Source organism: Ctenopharyngodon idella, chromosome 22, assembly GCF_019924925.1.
Source record: "Ctenopharyngodon idella isolate HZGC_01 chromosome 22, HZGC01, whole genome shotgun sequence".
Classification (NCBI taxonomy): domain Eukaryota; kingdom Metazoa; phylum Chordata; class Actinopteri; order Cypriniformes; family Xenocyprididae; genus Ctenopharyngodon; species Ctenopharyngodon idella.
In genome coordinates this window covers 7,735,969-7,752,187 of record NC_067241.1, presented here as the reverse complement: position 1 = coordinate 7,752,187, position 16,219 = coordinate 7,735,969, and the positions used below count along the sequence as shown (strand labels likewise).

At 37.3% G+C, this 16,219-nt stretch overlaps 1 protein-coding gene across 2 annotated transcripts in view; it reads left to right on the top strand.

Annotated features, from left to right (window-relative positions):
• The window catches only part of camkvl (CaM kinase-like vesicle-associated, like), a 47,118-nt gene extending 32,512 nt beyond the window's left edge, over window positions 1-14,606 (top strand). For both annotated transcript variants that reach the window (XM_051880707.1, XM_051880708.1), the window contains 10 exons: window positions 4,197-4,303; window positions 4,496-4,627; window positions 4,972-5,046; window positions 6,914-7,052; window positions 7,908-8,028; window positions 8,122-8,197; window positions 9,425-9,561; window positions 9,673-9,751; window positions 9,835-9,922; window positions 12,201-14,606. In XM_051880707.1, the coding sequence (XP_051736667.1) occupies window positions 4,197-4,303; window positions 4,496-4,627; window positions 4,972-5,046; window positions 6,914-7,052; window positions 7,908-8,028; window positions 8,122-8,197; window positions 9,425-9,561; window positions 9,673-9,751; window positions 9,835-9,922; window positions 12,201-13,526 (2,280 nt within the window). In that variant the 3' untranslated portion in view covers window positions 13,527-14,606. The remainder of the gene's footprint in view (window positions 1-4,196; window positions 4,304-4,495; window positions 4,628-4,971; window positions 5,047-6,913; window positions 7,053-7,907; window positions 8,029-8,121; window positions 8,198-9,424; window positions 9,562-9,672; window positions 9,752-9,834; window positions 9,923-12,200) is intronic.
• Window positions 14,607-16,219: the final 1,613 nt, after the last annotated feature.

The following is a 16,219-nucleotide window of genomic DNA, read 5'->3' as shown; positions in this document are numbered from 1 at the left end:
TAGTTCATGCCATACGGAAAGAGTGTTAAAAAGTGTCTGTAGGAGGGAAGTAGCAACTCTGGCTCAAAACGTATAACTTCCTGCACTACACAGTGGCCCACAGCCATCCATCAATGACAAGTCATATTTATTTTCATTGATTAAGTTAAAGGGTTAGTTCACCCCAAAATGAAATTTCGGTCATTAATTACTCACCCTCATGTCGTCCCAAACCCGTAAGACCTTCAGTCATCTTCAGAATACAAATTAAGATTTTTTTGATGAAATCCGAGGGTTTATGAACCACACAAGCAGCAACGTCATGCACCTTTTGAGGTCTAGAAAGGTACATCATTAAAACAGTCTACGTGACTACAGTGGTTCAACCTTAATGTTATGAAGTGACAAGAATACTTTTTGTGCGCTAAAACGAATAAAAAATAACGACTTTATTCAACAATTTCTTCTCTACCCTGTCAGTCTCCCATGCAGTTGATGTAATGAATGCAGTGCATCGCTTCCGTGTTTACATCCGAACTCTGGCTCAGTATTGGCCGACACTGTACATGTGAGCAGCACGACGCATGCGTGTGATGCTGACGCAGGAGCCGGCCAATAAGGAGTCGGCGTTCTGATGTAGAACATGGAAGCACTGCACTGTGTTTACAACATCAACAGTGTAGGAGACTGACAGGGGAGAGAAGAAATTGTTGAATACAATTATTTTTGTTTTGTTTTTGCACACAAAAAGTATTCTTGTCGCTTCGTAACATTAAGGTTGAACCACTGTAGTCACATGGACTAGTTTAACGATGTCTTTAGTACCTTTCTGGATCTTAAAAGGTGCAATGACATTGCTGCCTATGTGTGGTTCAGAAACCCTCGGATTTCATCAAAAAATATCTTAATTTGTGTTCCGAAGATGAACGACGGTCTTACGGATTTGGGACGACATGAATGTGAGTAATTAATGACAGAAATGTCATTTTTGGGTGGTCTAACCCTTTAATTATTATTATAAAATAATATAATAACTTGGGGGCCGGACTCGAACCCCACGTGTGTCCCCACAAGCTCTGCAGCCCTTTATATTTCAGAAGCAATGCACTACCCTCTGTCCCACAGCGCTGACAAAAGTGTTGCATTTTTAAGATGACATGTCAAGTTAAAAATAGTTTAACTTTTTAAAACATGTCTGTGTTCTGTTTCATTCTGCTGCGCCTCATCTAGTTAAATTTGAATGCAAGAAGACATCTTATGTAAAGACCCCCTAAGAAACGTGTCTGATTGGGGTCAAGTCAACACGAAACCAGACGATTCAGGAAACTAGTTGATTTTAAATCCATCCATGGCAGTTCCTTATATTCTATTTATATTATGTTTGTGCATATTTTTTATTGTTGCAACCTGCACATGAAATATTGTCAACTCAAAATTTACAACATCACAAAATGATGTTCTCATCTTGACTACATCTTAATTTAGACACAAGCCCCATGACTGCCAGGCACTCTTGTGACATGTTTTTTGGGTATCATATATTATTTATTGAAATGCGGAAATGTTCTAACAGGCCTGACACATACAAATCATCCTGGCACAATTTTATTTTAATTGACTGTTATCGAGTTGTTGTGTGGTACCAGAAGGCAGGTAACAGAAATAGCTATGCAAATATAACAAACATGATATCTCAGAAGTATACGTAACAATGGCATGTTGACTTTGCTGTAGGATGAACAGCTGTCTAGCAAAAGCTAGAAAGTGCCTTGATGATTTTAATGTCTTCACTTCCTTTTCTTAGCTGACAAAACCTCACAATATAGATATCACAATATTCCAGTTTATCGCTTCATATCAGATTTTCAGCATCAATTCAGCATAGTCCAGTTATGTAATATTTCACTTGTTCCCAACCTCTCCTACTGTATCCCGACCCCTCCTTTGCATGGATCCATGTGAGGGATTAGGGATTAGGGGCAGGAGCCGGAGCTGGATTACACAGATGACAGTCCAGTGCTCTCTCTTCTGATAAAGATGCTATCACGTCTCTCATCACGCTTTTCCTCACTGATACCATCAGTCTTAAAGATCTACGGTTTTCCCTGCACTGAGAAACATGTCCTTCCAACCATCTGTTGAATTGCTTTCACTTGAGCATTATATTTCTGATCTTGTAATTGTGTGATACATCAAAAACACCTTTTCACAAATTAGATTTTTTTTTTATACCATAAAGATACAAATTGTGTTGTTTGGAGTGATAACAATTATCTGTTATCAACCAAAACCATAATATCCTTGTTGCTGAATGATTTTCTCCCTAAAAAAATATATGTGTGTCTGTGTGTGTGTGTGTGTGTGTGTGTGTGTGTGTGTGTACCTGGTATTCCAAATGACACGAAATGTCCCCATAAGGATAGTAATACCAGTACATTTTGACCTTTTTTGACCTTTTTTTTTGGGTCCCCATGAGGAAAACAGCTTCATACTAAATCATACTAAATGAAGTGTTTTGAAAATCTAAACATGCAGAAAGTTTTCTATGATGGGTAGGTTTTGTGTAGGGGGATAGAATATACAGTTTGTACTGTGTAAAAATCATTATGTCTATGCGAATTCCCCATAAAACATGGAAACCAGTGTGTGTCTGTGTGTATGTGTGTGGCAATTGTATGTGTTGCTTTTTTTTAACCTTAGTCTGTAATGTTGCTGTTTGAGCATGAACAGCATCTGCAAAGTTACGACGCTCAAAGTTCAATGCAAAGGGAGATATTTTCTTTTAGAGAATTCTGTGTTTAAGGACTACAACAAATGGCTGGTAGGGACTACAATGAGCTTCTTCCCGGGTAAGTGACATCACTTACCCTAAAATTTACATAAACCCTGCCCCTGGGAACACGCAACAAAGGGCGTGAGGCCATGTTGGGCTGCTTTAGAGAAGAGGAGAGTTGTTGAAGTAGACTGTTGTTACCATGAGGTCACTTTTACGCCGGACTGCTTCACAAACTAAGGTAAATTCAATGCTGGATTTGCACAAAAGATTAACATGACGGCACATGCTAGTCGGTCACTTGAATCAACTCCACAGCAACTACATAAATTTATCCACTAAACATTCAGCAACGTCCAGTTGCATTCTAGAAGTTGTAACTTCTTCCTGAGTCTCTCCATCAGTGTCCGAACAATGTATGGCTGAACACCATTCATCATTTTGGCTGCGTGAGATTCTCCAGCTTTGTTGTTGTTGAGCAACCGAAGCGCGAGCTGTTAAAGCTCTGCCCTCTTCTGGAAAGGGGGCTGGGAGCAGCAGCTCATTTGCATTTAAAGGGACACACACTAAAACGGCATGTTTTTGCTCACACCCAAATAGGGCCAAATTTGACAAGCTATAATAAATGATCTGTGGGGTATTTTGAGCTGAAACTTCACAGACACATTCTGGGAACACCAGAGACTTATATTACATATTGTAAAAGGGGTATTATAGAGAGAAAATCATGTGGTTTATTATTATTATGCAAGGTCATTATTGACTACAAAGTTTATTATTAACTAAAAACGAACTAAATCTGCAGTCCTGTGACTTATAACTCTGTCATTCATTGTTTATTTATTTAATCATTTATTTATTCACTTGTATGTTTATTGCTAGAAAATAGTGAAATCACGCAAATCAAGATTTTAAACTGTAAATTGGTTGAAAATTGTAAAAACCCATAGAAAATGAATGGAAAACAAAATATCTCCCTTAGAAACAGGGTTAAACGTCTCCTTTTACTGACTGTTGTTGTGGGAAGTGTCCTATTATCAGTGTGCCTTATTCATGAAGCACAAGCATGATGAATTTCTGTGTAGCAAATTGTCACATTCCATTCAATGGGGCGATTTATGAAAAAATGAACTGTTTTACAAGAATGTGTATATGTTTTACACAGAAATTGTTCTGCTTGTGTTGAATGAATATTGTCCAATATTTCCAGATGATATTTTGCATTCCAAAAAAAGTATGAAGTTGTTTTTTGTTTTGTTTTTAAATCTTCTTTCAGTTATGTTGAAACAGCATTCGTTAGAATTTCACAATTTCTGTGTGGTGGGACCTGTCTTGGTGAGGCTAGTTTGTGAAGACACATGCTCTTCTAGAGTGAATGGTATTAGTTTTATTGAGATTGATAGCTGTATGTGTATGTGTACGCTTCTTGTTCTCCTCTGGACAGGTGGATGCTGTCATGCCATTTGGGTGCCTTGCTCTGCGAGATGGGCGGACATACAACAGCCTGTCAGACGTCACTGACAAATACGAGATTGGACAGGTCCTCAAGGCGTGAGTGTGCATAGATCTGCCATTATAGCCTTAAGAAAGCCAATCCATCAATTACAGACACGTGATCTCATTAAACAGTAATTCAGAATGTGTTTCTCCCAATACATCTCAATAGTTACATCTCAATTCACAGCCATAAGGGGTATTTATTGCAGCATAAAATGCAGCATTCAGTATAATTTCTCTCTGCAGGAAAGAATTTTGCGAGCTGTGCCTGGTGAAGGAACGACAGACGGACAAGGTCTATGTGTGCAAGAAATTCCTCAAGAAAGATGGCAAGAAAGTGCGGAAGGCAGCCAAGAACGAGATCATGATCTTGAAAATGTACACGGTGACTCAAAACATCAACAGATGATGTAGGGTTTTGTGAGAGTGCTGATCTGAGAGGACAAAGAAAAAATTTAAAGGGATAGTTCGCACAGAAATCAAAATTCTGCCTGTGTGTCATTTCAAACATCAAATTCATCTTTCTTCTCTGGAGCACAAAAGTAAAAATATAGTTTTCAGTTTTGGGCGAACTACTCCTTTAAGGATGGGAGGGTAAGAGAGGCTGAATGTATCACTCTTGGTGTGATTATTTCTGTCCTCTTTTTGAAGTATTATTTTACTCTTATTTAACGTGAGATGAAGAAACTATTCAGCTTTTTGCTGTCATGTGTTTATTCCAGGGTCAAACACCCAAACATCTTGCAGCTGATTGATGCATTCGAGACCAGGAAAGAGTTCTTCATCATACAAGAACTGTGAGTCTGACCTTGAGTTTACCGTGATCAGTCATGATCCCTTCCCAGTGCCATTCAGTAGGCCAAGGACACATCTCTCTACATCAGAACATCACTCCAGAAAATGCACTTAGTCCCTCTCCGCTCCTCATGCAAATATCCACATCTAGCCAGAACTAAAAATCTATTAAAACCCCGTCATTTGATTGTGCATGAATGACTTTGACATGCTATTACAGCTATTAAGATTACAGTAATGAGTGACTACAATAGAAAATACAGTTTTTGGACATTTTAGTCTTTTACCATTTCCATTTCGATCTTAAAGGGATAGTTCACCCAAAAATGAAAATTCTGTCATCATTTACTCCCCCTCAAGTAGTTCAAAACCTGTATGAATTTCTTTGTTCTGCTGAATGTAAAGGAAAGATATTTGGAAGAATGTTTGTAACAGATCTTGCCCCCCATTGACTACAATAGTATTTTTTTTCCTACTATGGTAATCAATGGGGGGCGAGATCTGCTTGGTTACAAACATTCTTCCAAATATCTTCCGTTGTGTTCAGCAGAACAAAGAAATTTACACAAGTTTTGAACTACTTGAGGGTGAGTAAATGATGACAGAATTTTCATTTTTGAGTGAACTATCCCTTTAAGGATCCTATAGAATGATATTATATTTAGCTTGAAGGATTACAGTTGCAAATCTGGCATTCTGCAAATAAAGTTTTTGATGTGTTTGAAAAAGTTCATTTTGAAATCAATGGTGTGTCAGAGTTACAGTACAAATGATACAAAATTAGATGCTCAAGAAGTCAGATGTACAGTTACATACATAGTTTAATAATATGTTTACTTTGTAGTATTTTTTTTTTAACATTTTGAGAACATATTATGAGATTTTACAGTTTCACATTTGTGCATCACTTTACGTATTAGCAAAATGTTCTGATCCAGATTGAAATTTAGTTTTCAATTTGATTTAAAATGTAGATTTATATAACAATAAAACATTTGAAAACTGCACACTTTCTTAATGATTTAGCAAATGTGGGCAGTTCTTTATGTAATGGTTTACAAAATCCTTCTAATATAGTGATATTTCCTATGTTTTAAAATTCACTAATTGTTTTATGTTTGGTGACTAACCACTAGAATGTATTTTGGTCATTTTTAAGGCTCTGGATTAATCCCGAATTATCCTGAAATAATCCTATTAAGTAGTTGATGTTTGATTAAACCATCAAAATATAAGGAAAATATTTTATATCTTTTAAATATTTTAAATATGACAGAAGAACAAAACACTAAACTTGGTTAAGGTCTGACAAAATTAACAAAAAGGCAAACTACAGCTACAGATTTTATTTTACCATGCAAAAAGAAATGCATAGAAAAGCAAAAAGCCCCCAGGAAAAATATACACTGACTATAACATAATTAGTTATTAATATTTAATTGGTTCTCTCTTGTTTTTGCATGTTTCACAATTTTGTGTATAACAGCCTGTCATGATTCATTGCGTTATCACAAATAAAACAAATGACCTCAAGCACAACTACACGATATGCTTCCAAAATCTCTTTTTTTTTTTTTAAATATTTGAATGAAGATTTCGTGACTTTTCTTTTGGCCACTACTGTATATGTCAAATATGTATTTCAAACCATTACAGGGCTGTTATTCTATTTGTATCGGATTTAATTGTTTCCGGCTGTCAGTCCACCTCTCAGCTCAAGGTCCCAGTTAGTCAAAAGCCCTGGAGCACTGGCCCCATTGCTCCAGGGCATAATCCATCCCTAACCAACCTTCCTACCAATTAAATACAATTTAAATATGAATTATCTTTACACACATATCTTCTTTTTTGCCTGTGTGTTCATCACAGGGCCACAGGTGGAGATGTGTTTGACTGGATCTTAGACCAGGGGAACTACACAGAGAGAGATGCCTCCAATGTGATCCGTCAGGTCTTAGAAGCAGTGGCGTACCTTCACTCCCTCAACATCGTCCACAGGAACTTAAAGGTTGGTATGAAATCATAATATGATGTTATTTATTAATGGAAAGTATGTATATAAACACCATATGCACTATAGGCCGGTGTAATGTTACCTCGAATCAAAGGCCGTAACTCTGTGTTAACCTGTGTTAATGTGTGTGCTGGGGATGTTTTTGTCTGTGGAGTATTAAATGATAATCAGTTATATTAATCAAACGCCTATTCCAATTTGACTCATAACACTGTACAACTGTAATATTGCAGGTGCTCCCTGTGGGTGTCATTAATGTTCAAAACAAATATGAAAGGAATAAACAGTATTGCCACCTCCTGTGGTTCTAATGCTTCATACTAAAGTCATTAAGGTTATGATGTTGTTTGTCATGAGACAGCATGTGTTTGCAGTGCCCTCTAGTGTACGGCAGCAACACGCTGTGGAGGATATTAGCATCAGACATTCTCTATTATGTGTGTATGCATCTCATTTGCTCAAAGCTCTGTCTTCTCAGTAATGCATAATTCTGTGTTGCCTCTTGGGTGTTTTTAGATACAGCTTTGATGCATTTCCTTTTAAGGCTTGTGCTTGAAATATCACAGAGTGAGATTCATATATTATACCGAGTAGGTCAGCTGTGGGTTTTCAGATTTATCTTTTAAAGACAAAACTCATTCTTCACATTGAGAGCGGGTGAAGTGTGTGTTCTGTCTGGTCTCTACTGAAAGATGAATATCAACATTATTTGGGACACAGTGACCTCTTATTCAGTCATATTTTGGCCTGATGCCATGTCTTTCCTTCTATCAGTACTTATAAATTAAAGTATTGATTTTTTTTTTTTTTTTTTGTTCTTTACCCTCTCTGCCTTTTCTGTCATTTCAGCTGGAGAACTTGATGTACTATAGAGAGAGTAACCACAACAAAGTCGTGTTGCGGGACTTCTACCTGTCCAGGTTTGAGAACGGCTCAATCACTGAACCCTGCGGGACACCTGAGTACCTGGGTATTTATTCATCATCGCATGATCTTTATTTTTCTTTAACTTTGAGTATGCGAAGCAGTAACCTTCACATCTGTTTCTCATATTTCATGTCAGCCCCTGAAGTGGTGGCGCGTCATCGCTATGGAAGACCAGTCGATTGTTGGGCGGTGGGGGTCATTATGTACATACTGTAAGTTGGTGTTTGAGATTCAGTTGGTTTGTCAGGGATTCTTTATTTTCATTGTGTTTGGGTTTTTTTAAACAGGGGACTGGAGCTGGGGTCAGAAATCATGAGATTATTTTAAATATTTTTTTTTTCAGTTTTTCAATTTTAATTTATAGTGCATTGTATTAAATACGGTAGTGGCCAAAAATGATGTCAGGAGGGTATATTTGTTTTTAATGACCCTACAAGTTAGATTAAGCTATATAAATATGAGGAAAATATGTTATATTTTAAAAATATTTTAAATATGAGGGAAGAACAAAACACTAAACCTGGTTAAGGTATTTATCTGACAAAATTATTTGGCAAAAAAAGACAAAATTACAGGTACAGGTTTTATTTTACTATTAAAAAAAATTAAAAAGCTCAGGAAAAAGCATACAATCACTATAACATAAATAGTTATTAATATTGTGTTGATTCTCTGTTGTTTTTGCATGTGTTCTTAATTTCTTTGTATAACAGCCTGACCAAAAATTATGTCTGCACAATTTGGCATGTTTTTATTGCATTATTAAACAACTGACTTCAAGCACAACTACGCAATCTTTAACAAATTTTTAAAAAAATATTTCAATAAAGGGTGAAGATGTCAATTTTCCTAGGGCGGACATCACTTTTGACCACTAATGTATGTATATAAATCAAAGTGTAATCTCAGATACACTGTCAGTTTAATAAAAAGTAAATGCTTTCCGGATTATATTTTAATTATATTTAAACAAAAAAGTAAAATGACTATGGAGACATAAAATGAATATAAAGCTAATTGTTGAATTTTTGTGTGTATGATATATATATGTGTGTATGTGTGTATACGTGTATATATATATATATATATATATATATATAGATAGATAGATATATAGATATATATATATGTGTGTGTGTGTGTGTGTGTATATACTGTATATATATATATATAACACATAGTATACACTCTATATGTATAACAGTATAACATAGTATAAATGTGGTTTTACAAATAAAAATATATAGCTGCCTTCATATTTTAGGAAGGGGGTCCCTTGCAAGAAGATCATATTTAAAAAAAAAAATTGAAAACCCCTGATTTTAAACACTTAACAGTAAATGTACAGCACTTTTACACGTAAACACTCATGATCTTTATGAGGAAATGTAGTACAGCACAGCAGAACATAATACAAATCATACAAATCTCATTTGTAGGTTGTCTGGAAACCCTCCCTTCTATGATGAAACTGAGGAGGAGAACACCGACATGCACAACCGGATCATCTTCTGCCGCATTGTTGCTGGAGAATTCGAGTTTGATTCACCGTACTGGGATGACATTTCCCCTGCTGGTACTAAGATCAGGAACTGAGAAGCTCCTTATCCAAACTAGTAATAATTAAAATGTTTATTTTATTTTTGATGCTTTACCCCTCAGTCTCTCTCTCTTTCATGTCATGCAGCAAAAGAGCTGGTCTGCAGACTTATGGAGGTTGACCAAATGCTGAGAATTACTGCGCAAGATGCACTTTCGCATGGATGGTAGGGCTATATACAAACAAGCAAACAGATTTCTTTCAGAGACAATGCCTCCCCCAATTTTTATTTATTTATGTATTTGCTAGGATTGCTGGAAATGGGGCTTCAGAAAAGAATCTGAAGGCAGGAGTCTGTGCTCAATTTGAGAAAAACTTTGCCAAGGCAAAGTGGAGGGTAAGAGAAATTTAATTTCACACACAACAGTCATGTGCACTTGCCAAATGCCTCTAATAATTGCATTACTCACTTTTCTAGCAAACAGCACAATAAATAATAGGATAATGGATAAGGACAATAACTGTAAAGATGATAATGGCAAATAAAGCTGTTGTTTAATAAAGGTTCTGATGGTTATTATATTATGTTTGCTTTTTCTTTGCATGTGATACCCAGGAGTTGAAGGTACTGTTGATATTCGCGGGGCAGCCTAGAGGCAGAGATTCTTTTCTCTGTGTAACAATCTTTGACTTGGGCACTCATATTTCCTCTAGCATCATACTCAGTGTACGGTAATACATGGCTGTAGTGTCTCATGGCCTGGCCTGATTCTTCAAGCTACGATCATGCAGGAAATATGTAGTTCAAGTTGGATTGTTGGAAAGACTCTCGCTGTACTTAAGCCTCCCTGTATCTGAATACCAGTAACTAACAAATTTATCACTGCCCAGCTGGTCCCATGTGCATTCAGTCATATGCAGTCTGGCTTTTACTCACAGTGTCCTCAATATTCCAGTTTGAATATTCCAGTTTAGCCCTTCATTCACTCAGACAAATCTCCAGATTGACTATTCATTGTAATGTCACATGTATGTGTATGAAAATTTGTCCCATGTGTTTGTGTGTGCCAGAAAGGACCAAATTGGTTCTTATGAAAAGAGAGTGAGAGAGAGAGTGAGAGAGAAAAGGCAAAGTGGGATGACATACCTTGGTCCTGATTCATTTATTCACATCATGCTTTTGCCAATGACACATACATATCAAATTGGGGGTCATCCTTTATGTGTGCTAGGGATGGGCACGGGCAGCAGAGCACTCAAAAGTAACAGCAATTATCGATAGACAATATTTGCTGTACTTAACTTTTTTATATATGTAGATAGCTTAAAGGATTAGTTCACTTTCAGATGAAAATTAGCCCAAGCTTTACTCACCCTCAAGCCATCCTAGGTGTATATGACTTTCTTTTTTCTGATCAACACAATCTGAGAAATATTAATAAATATCCTGACGCATCCAAGCGGTGAACAGGGTTCATGAGTATGAGCTGAAGAAAGTGCATCCATCCACATCCATCCATCATAAATGTGTACTCCACGCGGCTCCGGGGGGTTAATAAAGGCCTTCTGAAGCAAAGCAATGCATTTGTGTAAAAAAAACAATCCATATTTAACAAGTTATGAAGTAAAGTACGAAAGAAATACGGAAGGCCGCCAGACCACCTTCCGTATTCAACGTACGAAGAAAGTGTAAAACTCTAGCAGTTCAAAACAACGTCCTACGCCTTCCCTATTCAACTTACGGAAAAAGTGTAACTGACATGACGCCAGTTTACACTTTCTTTGTAACTTGAATACGGAAGGCGGTCTGGCGGAAGCTAGATATTTTACTTCATAAATTAGTTCTTGTTTAATACTGATAAGCTGATAATAATTATGTAATGTTTGATGACCAATAAATCACCAATATTAAAATTCTACTCTATTTTGTCTAAATAAATGAAAAATAAATACTAAAAACTAAAATCAACCATTTTAAATGCTACAAGTAAATTTTAGGCATCACAACATTTTAATATATAGCATAAATAAAAGGATATTCATTTTAAGATTTGATAAATATTACATTTATTGGTGTTAAACTAATAGTGGTTTTAAAGATTAACTTTTAGTTAAGCTTTAATCTTTTAAGTGAGCTTTAGATGATGGCAAATGTCATCTAAATGTAAAAATAAAGAAAATTAGCATGTATAGTTAAATATCCAATATCAACTGATACCAAATAAATTAAAACTTCTCTAATATCGGCCAATAATCAATAAGGTACCATTATATATTGCTCATTACTTAAACATTTCACTCAGAACAACAGCCAGTAACAACTTTCATTGTTTGGTTCAGACATAATTTTAACTTGCAGTTCTTGCATTCTCACATTCAAAAACAGCTAGAACCAAATATATCAGAACAGGGTTTCAAAGTTGAATTATTTCAATTCCTAAAAAATGATGTTTCGATACACTGAAAAAAATGAGACGCCTCCCTCTGACACAAAAAAATTACTAATTCGTCCATCTCTAATGTGTACGTCTCATGAAAGTGATAGAGAGGGAAAACTGCTACCACAGATTGCCATACTATTAATAATGCATTTCACCTCCATAGCAAAGAAGACCTTACGTTACTTTATAATCCACTGGGCACTAAGTGTTTGGTGTTTTTCATTTCACTTTCAGAAAGCGATTCGTGTCACCACATTCATGCAGCGCCTCAGAGCCTCTGAACTTGGATCGTCTGATAGTGCAGTAGAAGGCCAGGCAGAAAGGGTCAACGCAGATGGATTAGATGGTAAGGGGATACAAACAGACTCAGGTGGCGTTTCTAATATGAGCGTGTCCCACGAGGTGTCCGTCGAAAGTAGACCCATGAAGAATCAAGAAGAGGAGAAAGCAGGACATATAAAAGTAGAAGAGAAAAAGGCAGAGACCCTTGCCCAATCAAACAGCTCTTTAAAAGTACAAGCAGAGGAGCCGAACAAGCGAGAGACTACCGAAAGCACTTCTGAAATGGAAGACAAATCATCAACAGGAGCGAGCCAGAAAGCAGCACCCATCCAGCCCATCAAGACCTCAGACAGCCGAGAGAACAACATCCCCACAGAGCAGGAGGCCACAACTGTTGGCAATGTTGAGAAGAAATCACCTCTCCCTGATACTCCAAATCGACGCAAGATTGCCGCCAATCTCTCAATGGATCATGCCTCATGTTCAGATGCCAAAATCGGAACCTTGTCAGTGGGAAAAGAAACACCTCTTCAACCAGAAAACAAGAAAGACACAGTCCACGATATGGCCGCAAGCAGCTGGTGTCAAACACAGCTCCCAGAAGCAGTTGCAGAGAGGCCAGCAGAAGTTGGGGCGACTTGCGAGGTCAACCCCAAGAGCAGAGAGTTGAAGAAAGGACGACCGGACAAGGGGAGCCAATCAGTGAAAAACATCCAGTGTACGTATTCGGGATTGAGATCTTCAAGTCTCGGCCATGATAAAACGGTATTTGAGCAGGAGCTCCAGGAGATGGTCCATGGTGCATCAGGGTACGGGAGCACATACTGTCCAACCTACTCTGTCGGACAGTACAGTGGTCTAGAGCCAGGAAGTGGAGCCAGCGCAGACTGGCAAATGGATTGTGTAATCGAACAAATTGAGAAGCAAATGGCTGCCGTGCTAGAGAAGATCGAGGGGGACATGCCTTCTTTGCTGGAGCAGATCAGCGATCATCCTGAGACCCTTCCGAGAGCAAAAAGCGCCAGCTCTTCCCCATCACCCCGACCTCGCTCGTACCATCATTCAACCCCGCCACCCCTTCCCACCACACCTCGCCCAGCAATGCCTTCTCTACCACACCTGACCATCCCGCCTCCTTCATACCCACCACCTTCCCCTCCCAGTCACATCCAGGGTCACAGCCATCCAACTGCTGACGAGGGTAACAGCGATGGCCAGAAGTCTACAAAGCAGTCTGGCCAATCACCAAGGGGAAGTGTGTCAGGAAAAGGCTTGTAAATATGCTAAGAGGATGTGAATGCTCAAGAATAAAGTAGGTGCACCATGTAACAAAAAATCTTTGGGATATGGATTATGGATCCATGAGTAAAGCATACCTTTTGGGGCTGTACAATGGTCTTTGGAGCTTAAATGCAAAAGAGCCTTGTTTTTGATTGTATGTGATGGATAAGAAGCTTTTTTTTTAATGTGTAAAGAGGAAAGGAACTGAGCATTTTGTATTATTAGAGGAAACAGTTAAGGTTATCCCACTTGTAAATGGTTCTGCTCTTACGCTACCAGATTATAGCAAACACTAATATGTTTCCTAAATAACAATTTCATAATTGTAATGTAGAATCTGTGGAGAGTTTGGATACAAAAGTTTATATGAAAAAAAAATCACCTTTAATGAAACTTGTTCCCTTAAAACAAGTTGGCATCCTGCTCTGTTTTGGAGAACCGCTGTGCATTTGCTCTTCACCAGGTACGAACTTTGGAGGGTGTTATGATTTTTGTCACTTCATCCATCTTGGATTTTTGCTCTGAGATAGTGAAGTTGAAGCAGTGCATCTGTGTACTCTCATCAATCATTTACCTTCTGTAGTATTTCCAATAAGACTAGTTCATTTATCATTCTTATTGTATATTCTCACATTGTACAGTAGTTTCTATAAGTCTCTGCCAAACATGACAGTCTTTCATTGATTGAGAATAATAATGCTCAGAGTGCGATAATCGATCATAACTTTGAGACTACTTTACAGCTATATTCTCTTTCCTGGCCTTTTTTTATTATTTATTTATTTATTTATTTGCTGTTGTATGTGTCCATATACATGTTTGTTTAATTCTCATTCTCTCACTCTCTTTCCCAATTTATGATGCCTACTAGTATATCTTTACATTGTATAGTACTTTTGCTAATATATCCTAAAGTAAGCTCTAATGTCTATATGTAATTCCTCGCAAATGTTTGTGAACTGTAACTGTGGCTTCCACCTCCCCAAATATTATATAGTTTTTGGTGATGTGAATATTCTTCCAAGTTATTTTTTGCACTCTCTACACAAATATTTCAATAAAATTCAGATCAAACCATCTTGTTTTAGGCTTTTCTTTTGGCATGACATCTGGATTGGTATAAAATGACAGCTGTTACATAACTAGCCTTATAGTAAATGTTACAGTTCCACAATGGCTTTGCATCATGTATGCTAAAGTTGCTTAAAAGACATTGTGAAAGGGCTAACATAGACACATTCCATCTATCAAGTTTGTTACCCTAAGTATAGATGTTGCTAGTTCAGTAAGGAAGTATTTGTGAACTGATTAGGTGACATTCAATTCAACTTTATTTGACTCAGAGTCCATTAGAGAAGAAGAAACAGTAACAGAAATACAACGCAATACAAAACACTTAAAAAAGACAGTTTCTGGTATTGCACCACACTATGCTTAGTGTTTGACAACAGCATAATAGCATTCTATGAATCATCCAGCTGACAAATTTATACATCAAATTTCTCATTAAAGCCGGAAAATATTTTACTCTTGCCTTAGAAAATAATCACTTGCACTGCTCTTCCTTTTAACAGAATCCTCATACAGTCATTGTAGGCAACCTGAAGCTTACATAGGTTCACTTTTTTAAACTTAACCCACAAAGGAGCATTATAAAAAGAAGTACAATATGCTCTAAAAAGGTTTATGCATGCATAAGATAATTGATTAGGATATAACCAAGCATACATCCAATCTTACAGTCACTTAATGGTTAGAGAGTCAGACCCGAAGGTTATCATTTTGATTCTTCGATTTATTCGCTTCCCAGGTGCTACAGCAAAATGGATGCCCACTACTCCGGGTCTGTGTGTCTTGTGTGCACTAACTTGGATGGGTTAAATGCAGAGGGCAAATTCTGAGTATGGGTTACCTTGGTCTTCACGTCACGTCACTTAATTGTTCTGACAATTCATTAAAAAGGGCTGGTAAGAGTAGATGCCCCTATGGCAAGAAGAGCCGCAACCCTAGGGCTCGCAAACTTTAGGTGTTTAGCAGTAATTTGATCTAAACCACCAGCTTTCCTATCTGTGAGCTGAATTATTGCTTAATAAAGACAGTTTCCACTTTATAAATCTTGTTTATTACATTGTTAAAGAAGGCTGAATAAAGCTGTCTCCACAGCTCAACTATATTCTCGGCTCCAGAAACACCCTTTATAGAGCACGTTAATGTCACATTGCTCCTATTTAGTGCTCTTTCGTCCTTCCAGAAATCATTTACGTTATTACAAAGCAGAATTTTTGTCATTGAGTCTGCTCTCATCATTTGTTCATCTTTACAGACATAATGAACTGCATATTTATACCTAGCATTGGTTAACTTTTTTTGGCCAAGAACAGGCCCCTATCTGGGCCTACCTGCTAAGTGCCTTAAAGGGTTAGTTCAACTAAAAATGAAAATTCTGTCATTAATTACTCACCCTCATGTCGTTCCACACCCGTAAGACCTTCGTTCTTCTTCGGAACACAAATTAAAATATTTTTTGTTGAAATCCGATGGCTCAGCGAGGCCTGCATTGACAGCAAGATAATAAACACTTTCAAATGCACAGAAAGCTACTAAAGACGGATTTAAAACAGTTCGTGTGACTACAGTGGTTCAACCTTAATGTTATGAAGCGACGAGAATACTTTTTGTGCACCAAAAAA